The following is a 10,498-nucleotide window of genomic DNA, read 5'->3' as shown; positions in this document are numbered from 1 at the left end:
AGCTGACAGCGCGCGTGACACACTGTACTGACTTCCTAGCAAACACAAGCGAGCGGAGCATCAGAGTAAAAGTATGTGAATTAACGGTAAGTGCGTTTTTAAAACTACAACCGGTGATCACGTCCCTCTCATGATCCAGTATCTGTAAGATGAGTGAATGAAGAGTTTGATTCGCACTTCCGGTGTTTTTGTTTACCTTCTGCAGTGTTTTAACAGTGTAAAAGCATCTCTTGTTGTTTTAAAAACTGTGCCATTATGAATGCTGGATAATAATAAATAACAGAAATATTAATAAAACAGAGCTGGTTGTCCGTTTACATGGGAAGTTTCTTTGTCTGGAAAATATGTTTGACAGTACAAAGTTAAATACTGTGTCATAAAAAGACATAAAATGTGTTCAAAAGGGCAATGATTGTTAGGTCATGTCAAGTCAGTTGAGTCATAAAACATATGAAAAGTACCTACAAAGTGCACATTATTGACGTTTTCATATTTATATAGGTGCTAAAGAATAGGCTAATCATAGAATATTGCCTTCAGTAAGTGTAACATCATACACATTTGTATTATTTTTAATAATATTTTATGGAAGTACTTTCTGTTTCGCATGCAGTCTGTTTGTGTTTGAGATGTCCAATTAATAATTTAGATCAAAATGATTCATTTGGAAACCTTGCATTACATTATTTAAGTTGTCACAATACATAATAATAATTTGTTTTCTTATGGAAATATTTTCTGTGTTTGTGTGTGTCTTGTGTGTGTGTGTGTGTGTGTGTGTTTGTGTGTGTGTCTCTCTGTGTGTGTGTGTGTGTGTGTGCGTGTGTGTGTGCGTGTGCGTGTGTGTGTGTGTGTGAAAATGTTCAGTGGATAAAATCAAACCAAGATGATCCACTAGCAAGACCTGATAGTTCTGGTTTCTCTTCACAGGGTGTTTTTAAGTGTCGGGTGGGATTTCTGGAGAGATGCCGTCCAATAAGAGTGTCTCAGATGCCCCGATCACACAGTTTGTGAACTGTAGGATACTGAAGGATCACAAGCTGCAATGGTAACATATGATGACACACCAGTGGCGTAACTTTGCTTTGAAAAGTGGTGGGGACACCGCACAAAACGTTTTGCTATTTGTTTATTTAATAACCGAATTTACTTGGGGACTGACTTCAGAGTTGGGAATGCACTTAATTTCCACACATGCATCACATTCACAAATATGTCTATAAACATCCAAATAAGCAAAACGTAACATTCACAATGTGGAACAACTTGCTAAAAGGACAACTTGCTAAAAGTAGGTGTGATCAATGCACGCGCTGAACGAAGAATCAACATTACGTCAAGAGTCAAGACAAGCCCACAAAATGTTTCCTCATCCAATCAAATAATTTAACCAATCCTGAACTACGCAAAACCTTGTGTAAAACATGAATGAGAGTTCATTTGTGTTTGAAATAGTTAAACTACCTTTATTAATTAAATAATTAAATAAATGAAACGTTTTGACGAATCTTTTTTTTTATGACGTTTTTATAAAAGCTCTATTTTTTCCTCCCCCACCCCACATGTAAAGGCTAGTTAACGGTAAATGTTGCTACCTATAGCATAAATGTTAAAACATCAACAAAATGTCCAAAAGAAAGTGTGGAAGTGATATAAGAAGCTTTTTAGTGAAGCAGCCACGCACAGTAAAGGCCATTGCACACTGAGTCCGAATTTTTCGTCCGAAATTTTCGCACGTTGAAAAATAAATACGACCTCACGTTGTCAATCACGTTTGCACACTGCCTCCGAAATTGTCGTCCGTCAAAAAAAATCGGATCGGGTTCGATTTTTTGCGTTTTTCGCATCCGTATAAAGCATTTTGAGATGCTTTGAGAAGGTGTTTTGACCATTCAGAGCCACCGTACAAGCGAAAGCCAAAATGGTGTCAGACAAATTAATACACTTCGTCTTGCAGCACAGAGCACTTTATGACAAACAAATTGCGGAATACAAAGATACAGAATATAAAGAACTGCTGTTGCCTATTTTTTTATGCCTGGCGCGCACCTTTCTGATGCCGCAGTTCGGGGTGTGTGTGTGTCTGTGTGTGTCTGTGTGTGTATCCATACCTCAGACAGTCTCTGTTCAGGATAAACTGGTTCACGGAAATTGGTGGTCTTCTTTTTAATATGTGGATTCAGTATCGCTAGCAAAGTATCAAACTGAGGCACTGACATCCTGAAATAAACTTTGAATCTCTCGGGATAATCCCGCTGCTCTTTGATAAGGAGGTGGAACTCTCCTTCCTCTCTGCGCAATCTAAGGATTGGATGGACCCAATATTTCCTTTTTCTTTTTCTTTTTTTAAAAAGGGAGAGGCCAACAAAATCATCCTCACTGCTTGAAGACATTTTGTATAGTTTTGCGAATTCTTTCGCAACGGATTAATTAAAACGCATTGGACTCAGTGTGCAAGGTCTCTGTGCGTGACGAATTTTTAAGATTGCGAATGCGAAAAAACTCAGTGTGCAGAGACCTTAAGACTAAAATACAGTATTAACATTGTAGACTACAAATAAATTTTAAAAGAGGTACAGGATCTGTAGACTAATTAATTATAGGGAAAGGAAACTACATATCCCATGACGCATATCGCGTATCTCGCGATAGTTTCACAACGAGACTTAATATTCATCTTTGAGGATGTTGAAAAGCTTCTGACCGGCGGAAAAAAATTGTTAAATGAATGAATTAGATTATGAAGAGTGACGATTTGTAGATGGTGCTTTTCCTTTAATACATACCTTACGCAATCTATTTTTCAGTTACTTTTTAAAAGTGGTGGGGACAATATCGAGCCTGGTAAAAAGTGGTGGGGACATGTCCCACCCGTCCCACCCGTAAATTACGCCTATGTGACACACCTCTGATTTCTTTACAATTATCATTATCATTATAATTTTATATGACAATTTTCTTAATGTAAGAAGTTTGTTGCAAACAGTACAGATTCACATGCATTCTCACATATTAGACTGCCCTTTACAATGTTGGAAAATGTTAAATGCTAGTGACTTGGTGTAATTATTTGTTCCACATAAAAGCTGGTTAAAACATTAAGAGCTGTAATTGACTCCAGATTAAATCTGCACATTTTCTACAGTGGTTATGAAAGGAAATCTTTGTGTTTGTAGGGAAGACCTGTGGGTTCGTGAGGGCAAGATTTTGAACCCGGAGAAGCTGTTCTTCGATGAGGAGGGTTTTGCGGATCACAAAGTTGACTGCGAGAATAAAATCATTGCGCCTGGATTCATAGATGTACAGATAAATGGTAAACAAGACCAGCGTAAGACTAATGTAGAAGTTCACAGCAGGTTGACATTGTTACATTCACCAGTTTATGTAGAAGTCTCTGTGTTCTTACTGATACCTTGTAATGCTAAGCTCCTGCCGTCTTCTCACTCATAGGTGGATATGGCATCGACTTCTCTCAGGCCAGCAGTGACATCAGAGGAGGCGTGGCTCTGGTGGCCAAAAAGATTCTAGAACAAGGTGTCACTTCCTTCTGTCCGACCCTCGTCACGTCTCCACCAGACATATACCATAAGGTACAATCCATACACCAATAACCACTCTTAATTAGACTCTTGAATGCTCAACCGCACACACAAATACATCTCTGCTCTCTTTCCTTGAGATTTTAGAGTATCTGAGACTAGCTAGGAATAAAATGTGTAGGAATAATTATGTTTGTGTGCTCTTATGCTTACCAAGACTGCATTCATTTGATCAAAAATACAGTAAAAATAGTAATATAATGACCAAGTCTGCATTTATTAGATCAGAAATACAGTAAAAGCAGTTATATTATGATTAAGGCTTCATTATTTGATCAGAAATACACTAAAAACAGTAATATTTTGGCCAAGCCTGCGTTATTTTATCAGAAATACAGTAAAAATTGTAATATCATGACCAAGGCTGCATTTATTTGATCAGAAGTACAGGAAAAACAGTAATATTGTGGCCAAGGCTATGTTATTTGATCAGAAATACAGTAAAATAGTAGTAATATGACCAAGGCTGCATTTACTTGATCAGAAGTACAGTAAAAACAGTAATATTGTGTAACATTATTACAATTTAAAATGTAATTATTTGAATGTATTTTAAAATGTAATATATTCCTGTGATGCAAAGCTGAATTTTTCGCATCATTACTCCAGTCTTCAGTGTCACATGATCCTTCAGAAATCATGCTGATTTGCTGATCTGCTGCTCAGTTCTTAATGTTATCAGTGTTGGAAACAGTTGTGCTGCTTTATCTTTTAGCACTAGTAATGTTGCAATGTTTTTCTCCACAGGTCATTCCTGAGCTCAAAGTTCAGGATGGAGGCCCTGAAGGGGCAGGAGTTTTAGGTAAGATGTGCACAGACATAGTGTGCTCTGTGCACACAAAATAAATAGACTTTATTTACTTTATTCAAATTGTAAAGTGAGTTGACCAGGATTATTAAACTAAAACTGAAACATTAACAAAACGTTTTTGCTATTTGAAATAAAATAAACGTTAACTGAAATAAAGTACCATATAAAAACATTTATCATTTTTATTTAGTTTAAATTGATTTACTAAAATAACTGAAATAAAAACAAAAACTAGATATATAAAAAAACTAATAAAATGACAAAAACAGACAATAAAATTACAAAAACTAGAAAATATAAAAATAAAAACTAATTCCAAACATTGATTAAAAAAACTATAATAGGACCTCAATTATTATACTTAAAAAATAACATTGGTGTTGACATTTCTTTAGTTCTGTTGATATTTTATTTCATGAATTGATTTACTGCAAAATTATTTTTTTTCATGATTTTACTCCCGGTTGTTTCAGGTATTCATCTGGAGGGGCCGTTCATCAGTGAAGAGAAGAAAGGCGCTCACCCTCCGAAATTCCTCCGCACTTTTAAAGCAGGTGGTGTGGCCGACCTGATGGAGACTTATGGGCACCTGGACAATGTTGCCATGGTCACCCTTGCACCAGAACTGGCCAATAGCGCGGCAGCAATCCGTGAACTGTCAGGAAGAGGCATAGCAGTGTCGCTTGGTATGTAATTTATTATTTCTCATTATTTCTAATTCATTTCTCAACTTGCTGAGCATTTCCAAAAACCTCCTCTGTCCAGGTCACTCTATAGCTGATCTCTCTCAGGCTGAAGAGGCTGTGCAGAATGGAGCCACGTTCATTACACACTTATTTAATGCCATGTTGCCTGTTAGTATTACACACATATTAATGGAAAGGTATACACACACATATGCACATTCAGTAATTAGCAGGTAATTGCATTAGATCACATACTGTAAGTTTGTGCAGTCATACACACGTTTAAAATAACATCATATTCCTAGTACGCTACAGTAACATGAAAATAAATCAATTTAATCATTTTAAAACTTGAATCTGCATACCGTGAATGATGCATGATATTTTGTTTTGTTGTAGTTTCATCATCGAGACCCGGGCATTGTGGGATTGCTCACAAGTGATCGTGTTCCACCAGGTCAGACGGTTTACTACGGTATGATCGCAGACGGGATACACACACACCCTGCAGCGCTGCGCATTGCACACAGAGCTCATCCTGCAGGTATTCACATACACACACACACACAAAACTACAAACCTGTACATAATACTGACTATGTATGACAATACAAATTAGTTTAATGAAATGCATGTCAGGTTTTCACTCTATTAAAGTTAATGTGTGTGTAAGAATAGAGTATGTGTGTGTGGCAGGGTTGGTGTTGGTCACTGACGCTGTGACGGCGATGGGTCTTCCTCCTGGTCGACACACACTCGGACAGCAGCAGATAGACATCCAGGGGCTTCACGCTTACGTCGCAGGTCTGCGTCATGTTCTATCTGCTTTGAAGTTAACCCAGATGCATCTTAAACTTGGTGACAAATTGTTTGTATGTCAGTTGAAGCAGTGTTGAGTTTGACAATTCCTATTTACCTTTTTTCTTTTTTAGATTAATTCGATTTAGAAAGTGAAAGGCATTTCAAACCATACCGAAAGATTGTTAGTGTATTTTAGAAGATAAGATTTTAGAAAAATATATTTGATTTATCCATATTACATTGTATTATTTTGTGGTATTTTATCATGCATTTTTATTATGTTATTTTACTGTGAATTGCTTTGCGTGGTATTATTTATTGCTGGTATTCATAAGATGATTTTGAGTGTTTACGTAGATTTGGGGTGCTATACAAGAAAAAAAATTTATAGCATGTTTTTATTCATTCCTTCTTGATTTCAGGCACTAAAACTTTGAGTGGCAGCATTGCGACCATGGACATGTGTGTGAGACACTTCAGAGAGGCATCAGGTCAGTGTGTTTGTATGTCTGATTACACTTGCATGTTCACTGTGTAGGAATCCCGAGGAACTGGCTGCATGTTATTCCATTATTGGATTATGTGTGTCCATCATAGAGGTTTTATACTGATGTGTGTGTGTAGGTTGTACAGTAGAAGCTGCATTAGAAGCTGCATCACTGCATCCTGCTCAGCTGCTGGGTATCAGTCACAGGAAGGGAACGCTGGAGTACGACACTGATGCAGGTATAAATGCGTCTTTTGGGGCTTATTTTAAATTACATTTTTTTTATTTAAAAATTTACATAGTTGCTTATTAAAGGAATAATTCACTCAAAAATGATAATTTGTGGAAAATCTACTCATCCTCAAGCCATCCAAGATGTATATGAGTTTGTTTCTTCATCAGAACAGATTTGGAGAAATTTAGCATTACATCATTTGCTCACCAATGGATCCTCTGCAGTGAATGGGTGCCGTCAGAATGAGAGTCCAAACATGCCTTAATGATGGATTTGTTTCTTACAAACACAGATTTTCACTATTTCACACTGAGTGGTGTAGAATACTTGTAGATTATTGTGATGTTTTTATCAGCTGTTTGGACTCTCATTCTGACGGCACCCATTCACTGCAGAGGATCCATGGATGAGCAAGTGGTGTAATGCTAAATTTCTCCAAATCTGCTTTGATAAAAAATAAACTTATTTACATCTTGGATAACCTGAGGGTGAGTAAATTTTTAAGCAATTTTTAATTTTTGGGTGAATTACTCCTTTAAACTCAATTTAAATACACTCATGTACTTTTAATGTGTTAATAGCATATCACAGCATTACCACTTTTGCTTTGATTTCCTTGTCATCAAATGTGATCTTCTTTGTTGGAGAAGAATATACTACATATACAATAATATATGAAGATCTATCTGCACATTTTGGGGGTTATTAGCAGTTAAATATTAATATTATTGGAACTTAAAATAACTTTTGAATTTGGATGTATTTTAAAATGTATTTTAATTTTTAAAAGGTAAAAGTTGGAATTTTAAAAATTAATATTTAATTTAATTAATTTATTATTAGTGGTTAAGGCATTATTGTGTCCACTGGATAGATGATGTGTTCACAATAAAGTGTTTTTGACATGAAATGCATAGTTATGCGTGTTGTTTTGTAGATTTTGTAGTGCTTGATGACACACTGACAGTCAGGGAAACCTACATTGCTGGACAGCAGGTCTGGAGGAAGTGACATCATCTGGACGACTGTCTTCTGCTGGGATCGTTAGAGTTTTTTGGTTAGAATTTCTTTCTCTCTTTGGACTTAGATCACCAAAAAGATGCATTACTGCAAAAACATATGTTATTCTCATTAAATTGAATTATATTGATTAATTCCTGAATATAAAAAAATACTCCATGAGACACCAACCCCCCCCCCAAAGACCACTTTTCATGTCATTACATTGTTTAGAGCAGGGGTGTCCAAACTACGCCATCTGCGGCCCGCTATCACTCCTGTGGCGGCCCGCGAGGGATTTAAAAAAAGTGATAAGAATCTGCAGAGGTGGGCAAACTACGGGCGTCTTCATCCAGCCCGTGATGCAGTTGTTTCAATATGCAATATCAGTACAATACAATAGATGGCGCTGTAGCCTGTATCCTATGATTTACACCATCCCGCCGCTCCAGTCGATCCGCAGCGCGTTTCAGAAGCGGCTCTCCGCGCGGCTTCACTAAAGACAGGCGCCGGGTCTATTTTTGACGGACGCCGCGTCCAAACCGCACAGCGAATACAAAATAAAAAGTCAAAATAGCTATATACACTACAAAACTGGCACAATAGTAAATTAAGTTACTTGTTTTAAAAATGTGAAAGTGTGCATTTGTTTTGAAAAATGCCTTGTATTGGAACTGTTTTAAAAATGATTAAAATACTTTCCAGCATCAGAACAAATAGCAGTGTCCTCCTGCTCACTGGTGCTGTCATTTTGTGGGGAAAACATGGAAATAATTTGTCATTTTATCTTGCAAAGATATGATTTCTTCTTCTGTTTCCCACACACATTTTTATGAAAATGGATATAGTACTGTTTTCTGGATTACAAATCGCATTTTTTTATCTGAAACGTGCTGCGATTTCCAAGGTGACTTATATAAAGCAATCAAGGTCAAGCGCAAAGCTTGCTCATCAGGATTGGTGACGAATTCAATTTAAATTGTGCATATTCCAGCAACCACGCCGCTAGTTTCAGTTTCGCTTTAAATATTTAAGGCTGGGCGTTTATAATATATGTTTATGGTTAATGCCACTATAATTTGTGTTTGTTTTTTACTTATGTTTTGGTTCTTTTTTCTATTCTGAACACTGCTAAATTTACAGGATTGTTTGTGGAGTGTAGGGAATATTAATACATGTTTCTAATGTTTGTAAACGTTTCGTTTATTTTACATTATTTCTGAATGAAATGATAAAATGTGTCTTATACATAGACTTGTACACCAATGCAACTTATCTGTGTGTCATAAAGTGCTCATAAAAATAGGTAGAGATGGTACAAGAATAGAACTGCCATGTATGTACAAGTATACATAGTACAGTAGTAAGTGAGTGTCAGTTTAAAAAACATCAAAGCTTCATTTGTCATGAACATATTATGCGGCCCCTCACTTAATGTGGAAAATTTGATGTGGCCCTCGAGTCAAAAAGTTTGCCCACCCCTGGTTTAGAGAAAAAAATGGAAAATTAACATTTTTGAAAAATTATATTTTATTAATGTTTTATTCTATGTCCTCTGTAGAGGACACTAGGACTAAGTTTTTCTAAAAATAAAATGGCATGAATAGACTTCAAAAAGGCAAAAACAATGGGATTTCTTTTTTTTTTTTAATCACCAATACATTTTTAGGTTTCAGGATTTTTTTCTTCTAAACTTTGTTTAAGGATGATTCTCAACTATGTTATAAAATATATAACAAAATGATTTGATATACCATTTTGTTTTATGCAATATTTCTGTACAAATTTCCATAAACTGGTTTTCCCAATAAACACAGTGTATCTTTACACTGTATCTAATTTGCATATTAATGTGTTGCTGTTGGGACAGCATGTTGAAAAAAGAATTGTCATAATGGGAGTGATAATTGGCCAGATTTTCATAATAATATCTAATATTTCATAACAAAATAGATATATAATTTATTTTCCTATTCAATTGTTATGTCTCCCAAAATGCATAATAAACATCCTTTTAGTCCTGGTGTCCTCTACAGTGGACATGTATGAAATTATGTCCTGGTTCATAACAGGAAGTCATATTTGAATTTGAAAACCCATAACATTTTCCTGAGATGTTGCTTTATGACAATTAGAAATTATTCAGATTTAAATGACAATTACAAAATATAATCATATTTCCATAAGGATGTAAAAAATTTTCACTAAATTAAATTTAGCCATCTTTAAAGACCTAGGAGAGGGTGTGATCATGGTGAAATTTCCAATCATTTAATATCTCTATAAAGCCCTGAATGTGCTCTGTACAGGACATCCAGACTTACAGCTGTGACATGTGAGGTCTCAGAGAAATTCACTGAAATAGAATGTCCACTACAGAGGCAAAAACTCCATAGCTGGGTCTCAGGAGGATATACAAGCACTATTATGACACTCTTTATGCTCATGTACTGTAGCATAATGCATCTTGGGGCATTTAAAAAGAGTCAGAAACATTTTTATCACATACTGTGTGTATGGATTTCAAACACAAATATAACTTGTTCAAATGTGAAAAAAAATGTGAAAAAAAAAATCTCAAGGGTCCAGTTATTTCAGTGATAACCTACATAATTCAATGCTCCCAATCTAATGTGAAACTGGACAATTTAACCAACTGATTTCAGTAATGTTTATATTCTATTATTTTTATTTGTTAACATTTTTAAGGTTTTATAATTTTTTCAATATAATAAAAATGTTCCTTTATTGATAAAAATGTATTTTTTTGAGTCTAAATGAGGAAGACGCACATATAATGGATGTATTAAAGATATCCAGCTTACTTGAATTGATTATCTTTTTAGGTCAATGCAACTTTAAAACTCACCCAAGATTAAA

General features: G+C 35.5%; 1 protein-coding gene across 3 annotated transcripts; it reads left to right on the top strand.

Annotated features, from left to right (window-relative positions):
• On the top strand, positions 1 to 10,371 carry amdhd2 (amidohydrolase domain containing 2). Of its 3 annotated transcripts, none has more exons than XM_079387153.1 (12): positions 1 to 86; positions 931 to 1,048; positions 3,177 to 3,313; positions 3,451 to 3,590; positions 4,347 to 4,401; positions 4,884 to 5,096; positions 5,176 to 5,264; positions 5,496 to 5,640; positions 5,793 to 5,900; positions 6,320 to 6,388; positions 6,522 to 6,623; positions 7,557 to 10,371. In XM_079387153.1, the coding sequence occupies exons 2-12, from the start codon at positions 966 to 968 to the stop codon at positions 7,628 to 7,630; spliced, it is 1,215 nt and encodes a 404-aa protein (XP_079243279.1). In that variant the 5' UTR covers positions 1 to 86; positions 931 to 965; the 3' UTR covers positions 7,631 to 10,371. The 3 variants fall into 3 exon arrangements, with proteins under 3 accessions (XP_079243279.1, XP_079243280.1, XP_079243281.1); XM_079387154.1 differs by having other exon boundaries at positions 5 to 71; XM_079387155.1 differs by lacking the exon at positions 1 to 86 and having other exon boundaries at positions 3,146 to 3,313.
• Positions 10,372 to 10,498: the final 127 nt, after the last annotated feature.

This window comes from Barbus barbus (assembly GCF_936440315.1).
Source record: "Barbus barbus genome assembly, chromosome: 3".
Taxonomy (NCBI): domain Eukaryota; kingdom Metazoa; phylum Chordata; class Actinopteri; order Cypriniformes; family Cyprinidae; genus Barbus; species Barbus barbus.
The sequence above is the reverse complement of the archived record's forward strand: the minus strand, read 5'-3'. Positions and strand labels throughout refer to the sequence as shown.

What these genes read in the sequence shown, in the direction of transcription:
- amdhd2 (XM_079387153.1), top strand. Translation starts at nt 966, where the DNA reads ATGCCGTCCAATAAGAGTGTCTCAGATGCCCCGATCACACAGTTTGTG. An exon ending in TATTTAATGCCATGTTGCCT is followed by an intron (nt 5,265 to 5,495) that starts GTTAGTATTACA and finishes GTTTTGTTGTAG; the next exon opens with TTTCATCATCGAGACCCGGG. An exon ending in GCTTCACGCTTACGTCGCAG is followed by an intron (nt 5,901 to 6,319) that starts GTCTGCGTCATG and finishes TCTTGATTTCAG; the next exon opens with GCACTAAAACTTTGAGTGGC.